General features: G+C 38.9%; 3 protein-coding genes across 3 annotated transcripts in view; 2 read left to right on the forward strand and 1 right to left on the reverse strand.

The window, feature by feature from the left end:
* LOC138040998 (VPS10 domain-containing receptor SorCS2-like) overlaps positions 1–10,900 on the reverse strand; it is a 16,158-nt gene extending 5,258 nt beyond the window's left edge. The window contains exons 1-7 of the mRNA XM_068886760.1: positions 10,526–10,900; positions 9,704–9,783; positions 6,891–6,999; positions 3,131–3,286; positions 1,636–1,703; positions 1,231–1,283; positions 360–484 (exon numbers count right to left, since the gene is read on the reverse strand). Coding sequence (XP_068742861.1) covers positions 360–484; positions 1,231–1,283; positions 1,636–1,703; positions 3,131–3,286; positions 6,891–6,999; positions 9,704–9,783; positions 10,526–10,864 — 930 coding nt within the window. The 5' untranslated portion in view covers positions 10,865–10,900. The remainder of the gene's footprint in view (positions 1–359; positions 485–1,230; positions 1,284–1,635; positions 1,704–3,130; positions 3,287–6,890; positions 7,000–9,703; positions 9,784–10,525) is intronic.
* Positions 10,901–10,949: 49 nt separating this feature from the next.
* On the forward strand, positions 10,950–19,729 carry LOC138041006 (large ribosomal subunit protein uL24-like). Its single transcript, XM_068886768.1, has 3 exons — positions 10,950–11,243; positions 17,842–18,042; positions 19,657–19,729. Exons 1-2 carry the CDS (start codon positions 11,010–11,012, stop codon positions 18,040–18,042), a joined length of 435 nt encoding a protein of 144 aa, XP_068742869.1. The 5' UTR covers positions 10,950–11,009; the 3' UTR covers positions 19,657–19,729.
* LOC138041002 (zinc finger protein 862-like) lies at positions 11,718–17,825 on the forward strand. Its single transcript, XM_068886763.1, has one exon. The coding sequence runs from the start codon at positions 15,648–15,650 to the stop codon at positions 16,578–16,580; it is 933 nt and encodes a 310-aa protein (XP_068742864.1). The 5' UTR covers positions 11,718–15,647; the 3' UTR covers positions 16,581–17,825.
* Positions 19,730–20,789: the final 1,060 nt, after the last annotated feature.

Here is a 20,789-nt window from a genome sequence, read left to right on the forward strand (position 1 = left end):
AAAGGAACTACTTTTACTTGGAATGTTCAGACATGTATTTGATGAAATGCTGACAATTTGTCACTTGTGGAGACATGCCAATTTAAAAATAGTATTTCAATAATAAAAAGCAACTTGCGAAAACCTTGACCTGTTTTGGTAAGCCGTCAATCTGACATTGCAGTTCAGGAGGTCTTAATGTGGTCTTACTTAATACAGTAACTTTAATTAGTAAATTTATACTTCCTTACATGACTGTTGACACATTGTAGTGCATTACTGGCTAAAGGCCTTATAGCCAGTCAGCACAAACATACATTATTAGCAATGGTAGGAGGTCCACTGTTTTACTGTTTGAAAGTAAGCTTTTTTTTCCATACCTGAACCAACATGTATCTGCCTGCAACTTCAAAACTTCCTTGCATGAACGTTCCAAGTGCCTTGTCAAAGGTTTTGACTTCCACAGAGTCTGGGTTTAAGTATGCATGCTTAAGCACAGAGGTCCCTACAACAACAAAAGATGCGAATAAAAGAGGCTTGGAATTGTTACTAGGTTGTTACAACAGCACTTTTAGGAAATCACCGTAACAAAATGACTGGAAGCAAGTAACCTGAATAATGAAAGGCAGTTGTCTCAGTGAATACATTGTACTGTTTACTAGAACAGTGAACAGTCAAGGTTCACTTTTTACGAGAAATCCACAATACACTATTATGGTAATAATAATTATGTTAATGGTGGACTACCATACCATGTAAATTTTGGCATTATTCCTAACATCAAACCCATTGGCTTGGCAAGCTGTCAACTTACAGAAAGTAAACAGCAAGGCAAATTCAAATCAATCTTAATGACCCACATGTATCTTTCAGCAATAATTCACTTCTTCTGCACAGACTGATTTCGACTTCAATGAGATGGAGGCTACTGTAGCTAGACAACCTCACAATTTTTTTAGCCTTCATATGCTAACTTTTGCCATTGTCACCTTGTCATGTTATTATTATTATAGTGTCATTATTTGTTATAATTAATATCTAGTTTGTGATACTTTTTTTAAAATTGTAATTCAGGCATAATTAAAATAAAAGTGTTGTTGTCTCAAGAAATTTTTCACTTTTGAAATTAATTTTTGACATCACTGCAAGCATTTTTACTACTGATGCAATCTTATCTCTCAGAAAAAAATTCTCTCTTAGTGCAGTTTTCTGTAGTTGCAAAAGACCTTTAACCAAAACCTGAACCCTTACAAAGAGTGTGTGTCTTGACTTCTAAAAAGACCTCTGACTTGCTCCCATAACCCCTAGAGGAACAAAAGTCAAATAATTATTATTAGGTGGACACCTTTATCATTTTGATAATCATAGGACTCCAGTGTTAAAACAGCAACGAAAACCATCTTCTTCAGTGCATTTTTACGCAGGGACACACTTATACACTGACGTATCAGTCCCTCGCCTTAATTTCACCCATTGACCCCTGGGAGTGCGACTTATTAACCCATTGAATCCTGGAATGAGACTCACTGTTTAGCAGATTTTACTGACTAACACCTGTGATTTTACTTGCCAACTGGGGGCATCCTACGGCACCTGAGAAGTCAGTGGGTTAATGATTACCTGCAAGCCATTATACAATGAAACAAAACAGTTTACCAAGAATGCTTCAAAATGTTCTGGGCCAGAAGTTTCCACCTTCTTCCACCATCAGTTGAATAATGAACCTGAAAAATTCACATGTTAACAAAATCAGGACTTGAGACTACCTTTTTAGCTCACTAGCCTAGTGGCTAGTAGTAGGTCCGATTTCACTATCCAAAACTAAATTTGCACTAGCCAGTCTCATCATGCACAGTATCACTCATTTGTGTAATGAAGACATGTCTTGTTACATCTAAAAGTTACCTCGAAAAAAATTTCCACTATCACAAACACAACTCCTGTTTTTATTAAAAATTCTCATGTGTTCAATCTTATTGCACAAGTTTGTTCATTTCCTTTTTTTAAAAAATAACCACTGATATCCACCCTCGCAACACAGTCACAAATACTGTATGCTGGTGTGTAACACTTCTGGTATTTTTCTCACAAGAGCAAAGTTTTTGCGCCCGTGGCACAAATTCTCACGGACCCGCTGCCAAAACTTTGCAACTCACAATATTGCATTGGAGTATGGAAAAGTGGAATAAAGTAAATGAAATAAACCATAAGGCTGAACTTCCCTTGATTACAAAAATTGCACTATTTGGGATACATTGATATTTCAAGTTCACTGTTATATGTGAAAGCACCATTCTAGGGGTAAAGCACAAAAGCAGCAGAATGTGGGAAAATAACATCTTTAATTTAATTAGGGATAAAGGAAATTCAAAAGGACAAGATTGGCTTAAGTAATGTTCGATTAGTTTCCACAGAAATTTGTGCTTTTGCTTGGATGGTTTTTAGAGTCAATTACAGCTGTACATGTAATATTTGGCAGCCAAGTGCTCGCAAACAAGTCTTCTCAGCTTTAAATGTGAGATTTGCCTTTCCTAGTCAATGAGATAAGTCGCTCCATATTATCTCTTCTTTTTTTTCAAAGTTGAAATAGATTATATATGGAGTTAACTTCTGTTAAAACAAGAACATGACCCCTTGACCTTGCTGTAAATGGAACAGTAGCCGAGAAGTTCCGCATGATTTCACACATGGTTAATCATATTTAAAGAATCATCCATAACAGGGCGTGGGAATACTGTAAACTGCATTGGTTTCCTTAAGGCCTGGGCAAACAGCTTCAACATTTGCTTTAACATCCATTCACTAGCCGACCATTTAAAACTTTCAGCTGCTTCTGAAGCGCTTGTTAGTCGAACTGACTTAACCATTAAACGCTTGTTAGTGGGTGCCTTTAAAAGCATTAGCATACCGTCAGGTAGCGTTAGCTTCCATTACCCATCTGTTAGTTAGCCGTTACTTTTGTCTGTTGAACGTTAAAACGTTAGTGTACCTTCTCCCATGTGAGATCACACTTGATTACTTAAACAGCCACAGAATTGCGAGTTTCGGGGGCACCAAAAATGGCGACTGAAATGTTGCAGGCCCGCAATGTGAAGTGGATTACTAAGGTCCTTTAATTTTTATATTACATTTACAGTTCATACAAATGTACCTCATGGGAAGTAACATCATGCCCAATGATCATCTTATCTGACTGGGGATTACAAGAAATCACATGTGGCTGAAAACCCACAGGAACTAGTGTAAAAGTACTCCCTTGATCAACTGAAATGAATAATGTACTGGGTGAAAGAGCACTCACAATAACCTGGCAAAAAAAAAAAAGAACAACATTAATGCCACACAGTGAATCAATTTTTTCCCCTGGTTTAATTTCTTTTTTAAACTGGTTCAAATTTTTTGAACCAGTTTAACTTTTTTAAACTGGTTTATTTTATCAACTGCCTAAAAAAGGGATTTTTTTTTTGGTGTACAGTACACATAGTTGAATAAAACAGGGGCTTGGTTTTTTAGGGGGTCTCAAATAGAACGAGACATTCCTTTTCTTTCTTCTACTTCTCCTACCCCTCCCTGATCTTCCCCGTGGCCTCTATCCTACCCCATTCTTCCTTCACATATCTACCCCCCTAACCTTCCAGGTGGAGCTCCATCCTTGAATACCCCTTATACCCACCCCTTCTTCAACAATTCTCAAGACTTTTCGTTTTACTCACCCGAATTTCCCTATCTCTAGATCTGCTGCCCACTCTCTTATCCGCTTCACAACACAAGCAACTCATGTAAATTCCCCATAATAATTTATAATTAACTACAATGTAAATATTTTATTATTCATCCCAGGCCCTTCTTGGTCCAAAAATTGATTTATTCACATTTGGACACCAGAGCCACATGTGGTAAATCTAGCAGTTATAAAATGGTGGAGTCACGCCAATGCAATAGCGTAAATGATGAAATAATCATCGATTTTATATTGAGAAATAGAGAAAATGAAAAAAAATAATCACAAATTAATAATTGTTATTTAGAAGATGATTTTTACAACAAAGCCAAATATTTCTTGAACGAAAATACAGAGAAGCAATTTGGCCTTTCAGAAAACAAGGATCGATGTGAGCCAAAACAACTGACAAAAATTAATGGAACATCAGATGATAACTCAAAATAAATGGGCTTACTGGAATGTTGTTACTGTGTGATTCTTGGCCACTAATTCATGTTGGTTGTTAACATCTTAATTTGAGCTCCGCCATATACTACTGTATAAATGGACTGGTTTCTAGTTCCTAAGTTGTAATACATACATGACTTGTATGCTTCCTGAACACGTAGAAGATCATGGGAGCTGTGTTCAATAGTGTACTAACCAAGACAAGGGCAATTTTCATCGTTTTTTATGGTGCTTGGTAATTTTTCAGAAATCATTGTCGATTTTGAGCTAAGAAAATACAGTAAACACCCGCATTTAAGAACACATTTTTCAGGCTTAAGGCTGATCGTGTTCTTATTTGAGGGGTGTTTGGTGAGAAATCAGCCTGAAAGTGTTCCTAAAATGTTCTTAAAATTGGTTTCAGAAATACTTCTAACTATATATTACTGGAGGTTTAATTAACATATAATGCTGTTTTGTAATCGATTTTATAGTTTGTAATGGTCCTGAACACCAGAGTACTTTGATGTAAGTTACTTTACTGAATTGTTTCCTTATCCTAATACCCTTTCCCTTTATAATTATTAAGAAAATGTTTTATTTATCAGCCTGAATTTGTTCTTATTTATATGGTGCTTTATTGACCAAATTTCAGCCTGATGTTCTTAATTCACTTGTTCTTATATGCGGGTGTTTATTGTATTGGGTTATTCCAGAAAAAATCCACACCCCCCCCGACGGATGGGGTCGTTTTTTAACCCCCCCTCTCACCTGGATTTCCTGAAGCCCAAAACCCCCCCTCCTGTCTGGATTTCCAAGACAAAAGACCCCCCCTCCTGCCTGGATTTCCGGGAACAATCACGTATAGAAGATGTTCTTTTTCAATTCCTAAAGCTTTGGCTAAATTATATAAAAACTCTGTTGTGTGGAACTAAGAAAAGAAAGGAGCAAAAGGCCTTGCACACGGTATTGGTGGTCAAGGCCGTTCCAAAATACGTAACGCTAAATAAAGTGCTGGATTTTAAGATTACAACGTTACTGTAAAAATCTAAAAACAGAAATGGAAAGTAAATTTCATGTGCATTTAGCTGGTAAAAAGAAAGCTTCAAAATATCTTTCTGTTTTCAATTAACAACAAAATAAAAAACCCGCACTTGAAATCAGCGAGGAAAACAGCAGTGAACGCGATTGAGATGATTGCGTAAATATTTTCTTTCTCTCAAGAAATTGCCCGAGAACATTAAAAATTTAGGTGCACATTAGTTGGACAATACCCTGGGAAACATTCATCCACAGACAGTAAGTACTTTTAGAGTAATAGTGGTAGAACTAGTGTTACGCTACTAGCTTTTGCACTAAATTTTTAACCATCACGCCAAAATTGAATTTTTCGTTTCGCCTAGCGTTCAAATGGTTTGATGTATGGTTTGCTTCGTAACGTTTGAATCGTTTCGATGGTTTGTAAAACACTTGGTTTCCTTCGTTTTAATCGATCCTCTCAAATATTTCTTTCGTACATAACCCAAAATACATGCTAAAATTGCAGTTTTGAAAATTGCAAAGCCGTGAAAAGCGCCAAAACAAAACAATTACCTCGTTCTGCTTCACTGAACAAAGTTTGGTTGCCTAGCACGTGACAATTTTTACTCAGTACGTGACTAATTCTCTCACGCAAAGTACAAACTTTGAAAAGCTCGAAACCTTTGAAACCTTTGAAACGCTTTAAACCTTTTCTTTCCATCCTTTGAAACGATAGATGCCGCGAACCAAACGAACAATAGAAAGTTTGAAACGATACAAACGATAGAAATGATGTTAAAAGTGCGATGTTTCAGATAAAAATGTAACATGCCGGACGAAAAATTTTCCGATTCCACCAACTTTGTCTTGGTGCTGTGTGCTAACAAAGCAAAATAAACGCAAGGCAAGTATCAAAATAAACAGCAGACATAATAGACAAGCGTTTGTTTTCCGTATTATTCCAGATAAATACTTTGTAGCAAAGAAATAACAGCTAAAAGTCGGGTATTGTCGATAACGAGCGTTTGACAGCCAATACCGTGCGCAAGGCCAAAAATGCTAAAACGCGAACGAGTGTTTATACACTCTTAGCTCATAAAAATCAATTGCCCTTGTTCTTTCTTTGCTCTTTGCGCTTTCTTTGTTCTTTCTTTGTATCATTACACGAAACAACGGTGGCACGCTGGGTCTGGGTACGAGTAAAAATGAGTCAGGCGTTTCAAACTCTTCGTTGCAATATTGTTGCGACGGCTCTTTCTTTAGTATCTTGTTCGCGTTTTCTGCTATAAAAGGACCTGCGAAGGAACTTAGATTATCATTTATGTCAGGTGAGAAATATGTGAACAAAATATTTCTACTATTTTCAGGGTCTGAGAGCGCTAAACTGTCACCGAACTAAACGTTCGAATCGCGTGAACTATCGGTTCAGATGACCCCTGCAGAAGACTTTTTTGAGTTCAACCCCCCCTCCCGCCTGGATTTCCAGGGTCCTTGACCCCCCCTCGCAGGGCGTCGCGGGGGTGTGGATTTTTTCTGGAACAACCCATTATGTGGTTATAGGCTCAAAGCTATTACGCCCCAAACATGTTTTGAGGAGCTAAGGTTTTAACAGCTTTCACCAGAACTCTCATGCATACAGATGTATCTGCATTTGGGAGTGGAAAACAAATGAGAAGATCACGCTTGATTTTTGTAAATAAGTAAAGCTTATTATAATAATTGTAATACATGTAGAGTTAACCTTTTTGTTGTTACTGTTGCAGAAATCAACATTATTAATGGTTACTGTTCCATTCTTTGTTTGGAATTGGTTTTCCTTGCGGTGAAATGTGCTTCCATAGTCACTTGACCTGAGACAAAAAAAAAACAAGGTGGCTTTCAACAGCCTTCCAGAGAAGCACAAGCTCTGCACCAGTAAAGAATCATGTACACATGTATGAGCAAAATCAAGCAAGCCATTACCAAACAAAACCAATGAATTTAAGTACAGGCAGCATGCACATTAATTTTTTGTTAACCAATACAATGGGGTTTAGTTGTCTTTTTGAACATTGCAAAAAGTAGTTTTTCCAACTTACAGTACTGTTTTATAAGAAAGAACTTAAAATTATGGACCAAAGACTTTGAAGAAAATAATACAGTACTAAAAATGGAGAAGGTTGACACCAACTTGGACAGCATTCCAGGTCCTAACTAAAATGACCTGGACAACAAAATTAATGGCAGAATAAAAAAGAAAATCTAGGGAAAATGCCCATTCCGCCAAACAAACTCCCATGGAAGGCTTAGATAACTTGGGAAAATGGTGGACTGAAGCTTGGGCCTTCGTAAAAATAGACATGGTTGTTGGAAGAAGCAAGACACTGATCTATACTGTCACCTGTGAGGAAATGTACAGTAACAAGTTTGTGTTTGTAAATTATTAGTGAGTTCAAAGTCTTTACTGTAAGTTACAGACCAAGTTTTTGTCCATTGATTTATGGCCCCAGCGTGAAGCAAGCAGACTATAAATCATCCAAAAAAGATTAGGTTCTATAACTGACAGAATGGACCAAGAAGACAACTATTAAGCTAGTACTACTAGTCAGATATGTATTTTACAGCTGTATCTCAGAGGTATTAAGGCATGCAGGGAAGGAAACTAGTTGAAGTCAAACATTACATTCAACTGCTACAGATGATTGGCATTGGTAACAATCTGAATTTAAACAAATAAATTTTAGCTTATTGGCTTTTGCAAGATTCAAACTCTTTTACAAGGTTATTTCACGTAAACAACTTACAATGTAAGCACTTGCTACAAAATGTTGCATCAAAATCCATCTGACGGTAATCGGTCGTTTCGATCGAAATTCGTTTCGATCGAAACCAAAAGTCAGTTCGATCGAAGGCAAGAGTCAGTTCGATTGAACAGTAAATGTTTATAAAAACTACAGTTTTGCAAGCGTATAGATAATAAAAGTTCTTGTGTTGCGTAATGTTTGCGCGAAGTAATATGCGCGACACGGAAACGCGGTGTTCAATTGATTTCCTTTGTTGCCAGCGTTTCTTTCTCGGCATTCCTGATCGGCAATGCTCAATTAGGTATTCGCTATTATTAACGTGCGTACACTGAAACGCGGGGTTTAAGATTTTATTACCATGATGAAACGAACAAGTATTGTCACTTTCAATGAGAACCGAGCGAAAAGAGATTAAACGCTGTTGAAAACACTTGCGTTTGGAACAGAATCCGTGGATTATCATAGCTTCTCATTCTCTTAAGCAATACCGTATTTACCCGTGTATAAGTCGATCCTATGTATAAGTCGACCCCCCATTTTTGATGGCAAAAAAAGCAATTTCTTAATTTTTTTGCTAAATGTACATGGGATATTAATTTTGCATGAAATTCTTCGATTTCTGGAACTGTGGATTCACAAAAAAATTAAGGGCCTCAAGCGCTTAATAGTTTTGTGGTTCAGCGGTTGTTGTATGTGCAGGCATTTTGTCCTTGAATTTCGAAAAAGTTCTCAGAAAATCGAACATGTAAACCTCAAACTAACCTCTTTCGTTGTTCAAGGATAGAGGGCTTTAGAGGATAAGCACAACATCACAGAAGCAGGAGTCAATCTTTGAAAATAACTTCAAAAACGATGCGAAATGTGCAAGGTTTAATTGTGCTTGACTTATAATTTCTCACATGGCAAACGAAACAAAACTCATAAACCAAACAATACAAAGTTTGCAAAAGCATTTAAATCATCCAGGTTTGTATAAAGAATAAAAAACAATCATTACCAACCAGCATTTTCAGGCAACACGAGTGACGATCATGCTTGCACGCAAACACGAGGAATTGTGCCAGGTTACTAAGCCGTTGAAGGATCACATTTAATTTGAAGAAACAAGAATGTTTTTTAGAGCTTTCCGCCTTTGGAAAACGAAAATTTCCAGTGTCTATTTCATATTTGTGCTTATGAGTATCTTCAACATTTAAAGTAAAACAAATCCTTTTTCTTTTCAACTGGAATTGCTTGATTACATTCATTTTGAAGTCTTTCGTCATTCATTTTGAAGTATTTCGTCCACTGCATTCGTTATGCCCAACGACCACATTATGATGTTTATTTTGAATAAATTATTTAGCTGGAACTTGGCTCGAAATCTTTGACCCATGTATAAGTCGAGGGCGATTTTTGGAGCTTCTTTTGAGGCCATAAAAGGTTGACTTATACACGGGTAAATACGGTAGTTACAGTCTTCGATCGAACTGACTCTTGTCTTCGATCGAATCGACTTTTGTCGATCGAAACGACCTTCGATCGAACTGACTTGCATTCCCATCTGACTACCTTTGTCCAAGATTTATCAATAACATTATAATCATGTAGATTGCCCCCTCCCATACCCCCCCACCAACAACCAAAAAAAAAAATTGGACAGCAATTTTTTTTTCTCTTTTGCCGAATTTTTGCTTGACAGATTTAAACCTGTTTCTTATCCACTGTTGCCAGTCTCTTTCCAAATAATTCTGAAAAGACCATCACTGGAGAGAAACTTGCCAGCACTAACCTCCAGAAATAGGCATCTTCACAGAGAAAGTGATCACTTTGAGTATTATTTATTTTTCCACAAGTGTAAATATATATAACCTGAAAAATAAGTAGAAAAAGGAACATGATTGATAACGTGCAATCATAGCAATTGTATTGACACCAAATATACCCCACATGTACATTAAGCACTTAATGACTGGCCCCAAGGGAAAGAGTGAGTTTTGTTTCCCGAGACCCTCAATGTTCCCCGAGGCGAAGCCGAGGGAAACATTGAGGTCGAGGGGAAACAAAGGTGACACAACTTAGGTGATGTCCTTATTACTATAGCTACATGTATGAGAAGTGATGCAAGTGTTTTTGACCTTTTTCTATTAACTTCTTCCTGTTTTCAGATCTTAAACTCTTTGTGATACGTGAATTTTGGGTGCTTCTTTTGACGGTGTCATAAAGCTACACGTACTTGAGAACAAGAAATAATTATTTTAGTGAAAAAATGAATGACAGCAACAACCAGAAACAAATATAGCTTCAACTGTCAATAACGAAACTTTAAACTTTCTGTTTTAAGGAAATTATTCTTCTATTATATTTAATTGTTCACGTATAATTTTATTTAACATTACTGGAGAATTCTCGCCAAAAAAGGGAGCTACTTTGTTATCTTTCAGAAGAGGCAGCAAGTTCGGCAACATGAGCATCTAATACTTCTCAACAGTGCACTAATCATGGAACATGAACATGACTAGGCAAAATTTTTATCTTCGTGTTCAATATTTCCTAAACAATTGCCATGTACGTACATGTATATAAACACGGTATAGATTAAGTTGAAACCTACCGGGCTCTTTTTTCCTGCCCAGTGCAAGAAGGCCACAGAGTGGTTATCCCCTTTGAGCTCAAACTCGTGTATTATTGAATGGTTGCTTTGTTGAACACTATCTTCAACACTACGCTTCAGTCTGTCATTGTGTAATTCGACCATTTCCTTGTCAAACCTCTCGAAGTCAGCCTCACGAAAGAAACCAAATTTATATGGCTGGTTTCTTTTCAAGGGGATATGCTTAACCGTGCCACGGATTATATCATCTATTCGTATCGCACTGGAAACTGAGAATGTTAATGACATAACACAGAGCAAGACAAGGCAAAAACGTACACGATCACTGCAAAACGCCATGATTGCACTTCCTAGAGGAGTTCAAAGCGTGAGACTCCAGCCTGTTTGTCCAGCGGCTTTTCGGGTTTAGCTAATTGAAGCAACGAAATATATATAACCCCCCTTTTTCGGCATCTTCCTTTTCCATTTTTTGCGAGTTGAAAGAATGAAGTTGAACAAGAAAGTTACCTCTTCACGGAGGAAAAACCGGAAGGCTCACTTTACAGCTCCCTCCAGTGTTAGAAGAAAGCTTATGAGCTCACCCCTGTCTAAGGAACTTCGCCAAAAATACAATGTACGCTCCATGCCCATCCGAAAAGACGACGAAGTTCAAGTCACACGTGGTCACTTTAAGAGTCAGCAGGTTGGGAAAGTCATTCAAGTTTACCGAAAGAAGTGGGTAGGTATATATTGAAATCACTATAATGTTTTTGCTGCATATCACAGTAGCTGGTATAACTACAGAGTACCCGCTACTCGAAGCTGTGCTGTGAGGACATGGATCGCTGGATACAAAATATTTTTTAGCTTATGCGGATGTAGGATCGAGCTAGCTGGAGGTATGCAAGACCATTCCTCCCATCGAAATATTAGGGAGCATAAGCACGTTTTTGAGACGCGGACGGCAACCAGAAGTGAGCTGTTTTTCCTTTTAACTTGTCGTCACCACCACATTTATATCGTTAAGTGTCTTTTCACTATTAGAGACCCTAAGAGAGACCGCTATCCTGGCTTGCGAAATATTCACCCTACTAGGGCTAAGTGGGGTGGGGGGATGAGAGGGCAGGAGCTAGGTTTTGGTATGGATCACAAAAGTGTGAGGGGAGGGTGGAGAGGTTTAGGAAAAAAATAACATGGTACACTGTAGGAAAAAAGTGGGGGGTGGGGACTGCAGCCCTCCCAGCCCCTCCCTCTCAACAGCCCCTGTAGGGAGCCTAAGCATGTGACTTTTTTGATGGAAACAGAAAGTGAACATGTTGCATGCCAGAGCAGTAGTCTCTCCCAAATTTTTAAACTAAATGTAATCATCTCAAATAGTAAAGAGATACAATACAATATATATTATAACAGCTTGATTGCGCAAATCAAAATACACATTTAACTGTCCCTTAGCAATTCAAACTTCCGCCTTTCTGCCGTATGCGATAACTCGATCCGCACAGTGAACAAATTGCATGACTAAATAAATGCAGCACAAGTTCTGAGTTTGCTTGCTTTCGGTAATATTTCATGATGTCAAGGAATTTACTCTCAATTTACACACGCTATACACGCGAGTAAAAAAAATACACGAAAGTGCGTGTAAAAAGATACGCACCTTTATCGCACGTACTTTTGTATTCAATTTGCGCTCATTAGCCTGTGTAACAGACAAAATGTCAGCAGGCTGAGTGATGTGTCTGGCTGCATGCAGGCCATCGTTCATTTGCCCTCAAGAAAAAATTATTATTATTATGATTGACTGTATTAGAGCAGCCATAACAGGGCTCGACATTGCGACCGTATCGGTCGCATTTGCGACTAAGTTTTCTCCCCTTGCGACTAAAACTTCTTCAGCAGTCGCGAATTTGCGACCATTTTCTCACCTAAATTAATAAAGAAGTAAAAGTTTTAAAATTTTCTGTCCTACTTTTGTGAAGATTTGAAAAACGTAAAGGCAAAATCCTGCTCAAGCTAATTATGTAATCCAAGGCAAACACAACGGAACACAACGTACAAACGTTTCACGATTCGCTCAACGACGCCATTACAGCGGTTCTGTTATAAAGAGGTAGGTACTTCATGTATTGGGACTGATTTATACAACACAAAAACTGAACCTCATTTCCGGAACTTCCCGGGAATTTGATGGGAAGTTGACGCGAAAATATGCAAAGGGGTTTTATCAGGTAAACATTATAATAATTTTACTGTGCAACAAAATAGCGAGCCGGGAATCTAGATAGATAACAGTATAAAGGGTTTCAGGAAATTTAAGGTGTTCGGCAGTTCAGCGGAAACTGTGCATGCACGCCACGTTTGATCGCTGTGATGATCTATAATGGTTTCCGCTGTTTCGAAATTTCACCCCGTGTGCCTGTATTTCTGTGTTGTCTAGCTTGAGTAGCTGGGCGATTTATTTGGGTAGAGCAGCTGGCGATTTATTTATTTACCTGATTTATTTGGGTAGTGCACACGATCGATGATCTACGTTGTAATCTGCGTTGTCGATTGGGGATGCCCCTTGGGAGATACCGCAAATTTTGATTGACGTTTTAACGTTTCTGAACCGATGGGACTTTGCCGCTCTTTTTCGCGGCTTACGACGCTTGGTTAATCGATCGTGCTCGCTATTTTTAAAAATTTACTGTGAGCTACGACATTATGTTAGCCAATGCTAAGGAGTTGAGCAGTTTCAAGAACCATCTTTTAAATAATGAAATCGATGAAGCGAAGAGTATATTTGCTAGAAAACAAGCAGCATTTCGCGATGCAACCAGAGCTGCGAGAAAAACACTAGAAAACCTTCCTCGTGATGTTCTTGGCACAGCATTGATTCCTACAGATGTCACGGCCAAGCAAGGAGAAAATATTTTCGCCCTCAGAACCACGCCAAATGGAGACTGTCTTTTTAATACTGCATCTGTCGTTCTTTTCGGCCATGAAGACCATACCATCTTGTTGCGCCTTCTGGTGGCCGGAGAATTGTATTTTAACACCAAATTTTACGCTGACCACGAGGTGTTTAGTGAAACTTCAAGATGTAGCCCTGAACTTGCCGAGGATTGTTCTCAATTGCACTAACACCGAGAGGTGAACATAGATACACAGCATCACAGAACAAAATGGAAGCTGTCAAAGAAGAGGCTTTTGTCGCTTGTGAAAAGGGAGAGTGGTCTTCCCTCGTGCATTTTATGGGTCTTTCCTCGGTTATGTCAACTCCGATACGCTCTATATATCCCAATGTTGGTTTTCGGTACCGCCCTTTGATGCACCGAGAACTCCAGCCAAGGCGATGCCCATCGGAGATCTCTTTGAAGGTTACGAATGAACCAATAAATATCCTGTGGTCGAGGGATGGGAACTTAGATTCACGACCAGGAGCATGGTACCAGCCTAACCACTTTGTTCCAATAGTCTTTGGGACATCAACTGATGAGAATCTACAAAGCTCTCCTTCCAACGCTGGTGTCACCCAGAAGGCAAAGCAGCAGGGGACTCTGTTCTCGTTTCTGAAACCGAAGGCTAGTAGTGCCACTGCTACATCTACCTCAGGAAAGTTTCCTAAACGGACAGCAGCAGCAACTGGTCTTGAAAACACAACAGAGCCTGAGGCTAAAAAGTCAACAAGTTCTTCAAAGCAGAAGATTATATTGAAATGGAAAGATGAGTTCCCCTGGTTGACGATTTCAGACGAGGATGACACATTTTGCTGTGGTGTCTTCTGTAGTGCTCCAGAGGTAGCAGGTAACAATCAATTCATTACCGGATGCAAGTCGACCAAAAAAGAGACTATGCAAAAACATGCCTCAAGTAATGCTCACATGCGCGCCCAAAATGCAGTCCTGGCAAGGCAGAAGCCAGTTCGAGAAAGTGTCCTTGCTCAAAGTTTCTCGAAAGGAAAGAAAGATTTGGAAGAACGGGAGCGCAAGGAAGTTGCCGTGAAAATGACGACCGCATACTTCCTTGCCAAGGAGGAACTGCCGTTTAGCAAGTTTCACGGGCTTATTGATCTGCAGTAGAAAAATGGCATACAGTTAACATCCACCTACGCAAACGATAGGGCTTGTGCTCAAATGATTTTTGTCATCGGTAAACTTGCTAAAGAAGATCTTGCTGCTGAAATTGCCAAAAAGAACAACATAAGTGTGATGGCAGATGGTGCAACAGATGCTGGAGGGATTGAGAACGAAACTGTGTTCTGCCGATTTGTTCAAGATGGTCGCCCCACTAATAGATTGATTGGTCATAAAGCTGTGGAGCATGCGCACGCAGAAGGTAAGCAAAAATATCACAACCTTCCATTAAATCACTGCAGCATCCGATATATTTTGTTCAAACAAAATCATGCGAGGTTCGTACAGAAAAAAAGGGGGGGGGGGGAATCCCCGTTAATTTATGCTATGACTGACCATGACTTTGTTAGGATTACTTACAGTATTTAACAGTAAGACTTAGAGATTCTAAAACAAAGTAGCTTCTTGTCATAAGTACGAACCTTTTGAAATTTTTATACTTGATATGTTTTTTTCTATAATTAGAAGCACAGAGTGGGGTTTAAACTGTTTTCAAAAATTTGTTTTAGGACTCAAGAAGACCGTTAGCGCTACATTTGAAGAGGCAGGGGTAGAGAACTGGAGTAAAAAAATACTGGCTTTTGGTGCCGATGGTGCTTCTGTGAACCTGGGCAAGAAGAGCGGGCTTGCAGCACTGTTAAGAAAAGAAGTTCCCTACCTCGTGGATTTCCACTGCCTTCCTCACCGACTAGAACTAGCCCTGATCGAGCTGCAGAAAAGCTGCAAGTCTGTAGACACTGTCTACAATATCCTTCACCTGATTTGGAAGACCTACCATTACAGTCCGAAGAGTGTAAGAGAATTGAAGTCCATCGCTGAAGAATTGGAAACGAACATCCTCAAACCCACACAAGTGAAAGGCACTCGTTGGCTTCCTCACGTCAGCCGTGCCCTTAAAGTGTTTGTTGGCCGCACCTCTGCTTCTGCTACTGGTTAGTATGCCGCCGTGTTAATGCATATGGAAGACTTAAGTGTCAACTCAAAAAAATGCTGACATCAAGGGACGAGCGCAACACGTCTCTGTAGAGATGAAAAACATCCATTTTGTTGCATTCGGTCATTTCTTAGCAGATCTATTTTCCATTCTAAGTCATTTAAGTCTTCAAATGCAGCGAAACGACATCATCCTCCCAACAGCAGTGTCGCATCTTAAGGAAACAATGACACGCGTGGAGTGCCTCAAAAATCGTCCTGAGCCAGATGGTTACCTTACCAAGTTCAAGAAGATGATCGAAAGCACTCAAACATTCCAAGGGATTGCTCTAAGTGGTTCTCTTCAAGGACAAACCAAGCGTGGAAGAAGTACATCAGAAAGTTTCCAGTCTGAGATGGAAACGGCCGTGAATCTCACAACGCAAGGTCTTCGCGAGAGATTTGACATCTTGCTCAGTGCCGGGAACCAAGCAAGCGATGCTCCTTATTATGGTCCTAAAGAAGTAGTCAGCGACATGCTTGTTTTTAATGTTGACGGCTGGCCAGTACGTCCTAGCGACCTAATAGATTATGGAAGAGAAGAGATTGGGCGTTTGATTAAGTGGTTTTGGCCGATTTTAGAGAGAGCAGGTTGTGACATCACCGCTATTCAAGATCAATGGGTCTCTATGAAGATTCAAATCAATGGCCAGTTTCGCAAGATGGATTACGGCAGCTTATGGGAGACATTCCTTACTAAGCAGCCTTACAAAACTGACTACAAAGATGTCTTACACCTGGTGGAAATGGTTCTTGTGCTTCCAATATCTGCCACACAGTGTGAGCGAGCTGTGTCGGCACAGAACCGAATCAAGGGCAGCACTAGGGCAACTCTCAGCGTATCAGTATTGGAGGACCTGATTCGTCTGTCTTCTGAGGGCCCTCCTGTTTCTGAGTTCGAGCCAACCCCTGCAGTCAACCGGTGGTTTTCAAGGGAAAAGTCCAAAGGAGAACGACCAAGAAGGGCTCATTTCTTAAACGATGATTGACTAACTACTCGTCACTACTTGTCTTTCAAAGTAGAATCCCAGCTGAAATTATAATTACCTTAAGAACCATTTGTACAAGGAACATTATTAATAAGTAGAATACTGAACTTTAATTTTTTCAAGTTACTGATTGTGGGAGCTCCTGAGTCCTCTGTTTTTGGAGCATACAATTTATAGTGGTTGGATTAAAAAGGTTGTTGCAGAATCTTTATGATCAGGAGCCTTTTCACCAATCTCGGTTTTTCTAGAACTGCTGCTGAACTTGATATCTCCATCTCATACCTTTCTATATGCTAGAAAATCACTGCGGTTGCATATCAAAAATTGCGTGCCATACTCGACCCAAGCCTCCAGCGGTCAGCCTGAAAACGAACATGGCGACTTTTCAGTGGCACGAGTGTTCGTGCCTAAGACTTCAACAGGATTCCGATATCCTACTGTTTTGTCGTTATTAAGACTTCTTTAAAGTTGTAACTCACGATCAAACATAGACTTCGCCGTTTTAAGTACAACTGGAACTGAAAGGTAAATGTATTGAAAATGTTAATGTATACACATCCGATTCTCGAAGCTTCACGCTTTTTCTGTGAGCAGAGCATGTTTATAATTAAGTCCTTGGTGCATTTAGCGAGGGGAAACATTACAGGGAATTCACATCAGTCATGTATAGACGATTAACGATTGTTTCGTTTACTGATTGAATTTTATCTTAAGTACAAAATAGCGTTTAATGGGATTATTTGAGGACTGTACGTTTATGAAATCGATCGAACGTTGTAATTTACGATCTTGATTGTGCCATCAAAGTATTTCAGAACTTTTTTCAGACATCATAAGAAATGAATAAAAGCTGCTGAAAGATAATAAGATCAAAAAGTTATTAATTTATTAGTCAAAGTACTTATTAATAATTAACCTATTTTTTGCGACTGAACTTTGAGAATTTGCGACTAATTTTTCTTAACTGGTCGCAAAAATGCGACTTTACTTTTTTTTTAATCTCGAGCCCTGCATAAATTTTTGTGGTCATTGATGCAGCTGCAGGGACAGATCTTTTAAAATTAATGTTTTCATTTGTGACTGGTGGCCGACTACAGTTGAATTTATTCAGGCATTTCTCAGGCAGCAAACCGACAACTCAACATTGATGACCAACAATGAAATTTTGTGTAATCAAAGGGGATATGAGTAACAGCCCCATGGTAAAGTCACAGCCTTGACTTGTTAATTGAAATTGTGCCTGTTTTGTTTGTACATGTAGGTAATTCACATTGAGAGAATTCAGCGAGAGAAGGCAAATGGTGCCACTGTCAGTGTTGGCATCCACCCAAGCAAAGTGGAGATTGTGAAGTTAAAGCTGGATAAAGACAGAAGGAAGATACTTGACAGAAAGAATCGATCCAAGTTGGCTGATAAAGGAAAGCACACCGAAGAAGATGTGCAAGCCATGTCAACAGAATGAGTAAGTAAAATACATGTACATGTAAAGTGTATGTTCAGAAATCCTTGGATAAAGTAGTGATACAGTGTACTGTATAATTATCTGACAGGGTTTCGTACAGTCAATATTATTGCAATGTAACAGAATTGAAAATGAGGGCCAAGCTGTCATTCCTGGTCAATTATTGTGTACATACACTTCCAGGCTTTGTGCAAGTCATGCAAATCCTGGAAAGTTATGAATTCCCAATAACATCATTGTAAAATCCAGGACTGCAAATCCTGCAAAATAAGGACAAGTCATGAAACACCCTTATTTTGTTTTGCTTTGTTTTTTATTTTTTGTTTTTTTTTTTTTACAATAACTCAAAAAACAATGACAAAAACAACAACAGAAGGGGGTGAAAAGACTCTATAACAGACTAAACTACAGTATGAAACTATACTTTAAAAAAGGTTCGATTTTTCCCTTTGTATTATGAGATGATAATCCACCTTATTCCGCCTAATTGCGAGAACCTTTTCTATATCATATACCACTTCGATTTTTGCTTTCAAACCCGTAATACTGGGTGAGACCCATTTAATTTACATCTACATCTATAAAATTAATATTATAGCTTTGCTGCTAGAATGCTGCCTGTGCTGCCTGTGTTAAAAATACCAAATAGAATGTCAACTATTGTCAGAGGTTCTAATTCTACTTTACATAACATGAGCCAATAACGGAAGGCCTCCAAAAAAGATCTTATTATTTCACAATTAAAAGTTAAAATGTTCGAGAGATTCGATTTCATTTTTGCAAAACATGCAGATTGGCGAATCGACCATGTTAATCCTGAATAACTAAATTCATTTGTAAAAACAATGTTATTTAAAACTGTCTATTGAAATTCTCCAATTTTTGTTTCTATAGATACTTTCAATGCGAGCGAGTATATTTCTTTCCAATCAACTTGGAGATCGGGAAAAAGAGAGAAAAGATTTCAAAGTGAACGATGGCAAATCGATGTCACATCATCAATTCTAAGATAAACCGTACTGTTTAATTCAGGACATAAATTTACCTCTTTAATCTTTAATCTTTAATCTTTAATCTTTTCGAAAGTAAAATAGACGTACATGTATTGCCTCAATTTTCGCCAACATCACAACAAGACGGCCATTTGTACATGTATGTGGTTTTTGAGAGCACTCCGTTTCATATTCGGGACTATAACATTTCAGGGTTTCCACGGTCACAGATTTCGTCTTATGGTCCTTGAATGCCCTGGATTTTCAGAGGCACAAAAAGTGTAAGAATATCCTTTTTAAGCATTTGGGTATACATGTACCATATGAGCAAAAGCCGGCAATTGTTTTAGGGCCTCTCTTTTCCACATGCAAATTGTGCAAAAGACTGCTAAATTGGCCAGTCATAGAACGAGGTTAAATACATGTATGATAAATTACATAAATTGATTTCAAATGAGAAAAAAAGTATTATTAGCTACCCTTTCATGGAATAACTACATGTATTTGTTAGTATGATGCCTTCTTTGCACTGTACATTTGTATTTCTTTTTGGAAATAATAATTTATGGAAAGTTGAACAATGTATAAAAAGTTAATAATTCGCATTTGCGTCTTTTTACAGGTGGTGTTCTAATGGCTGTAATGAAGATTTTACAACTATTTAAAGCATCAATAAAGTGTTTGAAATGAGCCAATGTGAATTTGTCAGTTATCTTTTTGCCTGCGCTACTCAACCGGACACTCAAGCTAGATGATAATTATAGGGACGCACACCACGTCATTAATTTAGCATTGGAATCTAGACCAATCCAAAAACGTTAATTTAAATACATCAACTCTATTTTAAAGAGAAGACCAATACACCGGAGCCAGAGAAGAAAACCCCTAAAAACCAGCAGGTGGAAAATCTGAAGTCTGTTAATATACAGCAGGTGGAGAGAATGTGTAGCCCCGAGCAAGGCAGTGGTGCGACCATAGGGGTCCTGGGTCACTCTTTTCACGCTGGCTGCCGTCATGAGGGCGACGTACACTTGCGATGTCTGCGGGTTTTTCGCGATTTTCACGAAAATTTAGATGCCTAGCCATTGTGGGAGCCTCGTCTTTCAGGTCAGGTTTTCAGGTCTGGCTCAAAGCGAGGCTTTTGCTGAAGTACGTAGCTCGACAAACTTGGCATGTAAGAGAAAGCATCACCTTTGGCAGCGCTTTTCGCAATTTCTGCTTCTAATTTAAGGCGAGCCTCTTCCTGGCTTAAACGGGACCTTCTTTTCTTCCAAAACTTGCCGTTTTTTAAGCACACATTCTTCAGCCTTCAGGCGCTGTTACACTGTGAAATGTTTCGTGCAACTTATCTCGCAATGTTTTGGCGACATTGTGGCGGGACAAGTTGCACTGGCGAAACATTTCAGTGTAACAGCGCCTTTAATTCTGAGAGTCTTGCCATCTCCTTCATTCTGGCTGCCTCCAAATAAGAGGTTCGGCTTCCACGAGAGCACGCGTGAGACACGCGATTCGAGTGCTTTGACGTACCCGACCGCACTTGCGAACCAACACAACTAACGAATCATCAGCCGCTAGTAATCTATGCCCAAGCGTGATAATCCAATCATTTACTTGGTGGCGAAAAACATCAAAGTGGTTCGCGTGCCTTAACGAGTACTCTTAACATTCAGTGATACTGTTTCATCTTTAACTTCAGACCAGTAATCGAAGTGAGCACCTTCAAAACTTCTCAAAAGCAACTATCGCACGGGGACG

The sequence above is a fragment of the Montipora capricornis genome, chromosome 3, assembly GCF_036669925.1.
Source record: "Montipora capricornis isolate CH-2021 chromosome 3, ASM3666992v2, whole genome shotgun sequence".
Lineage (NCBI taxonomy): Eukaryota > Metazoa > Cnidaria > Anthozoa > Scleractinia > Acroporidae > Montipora > Montipora capricornis.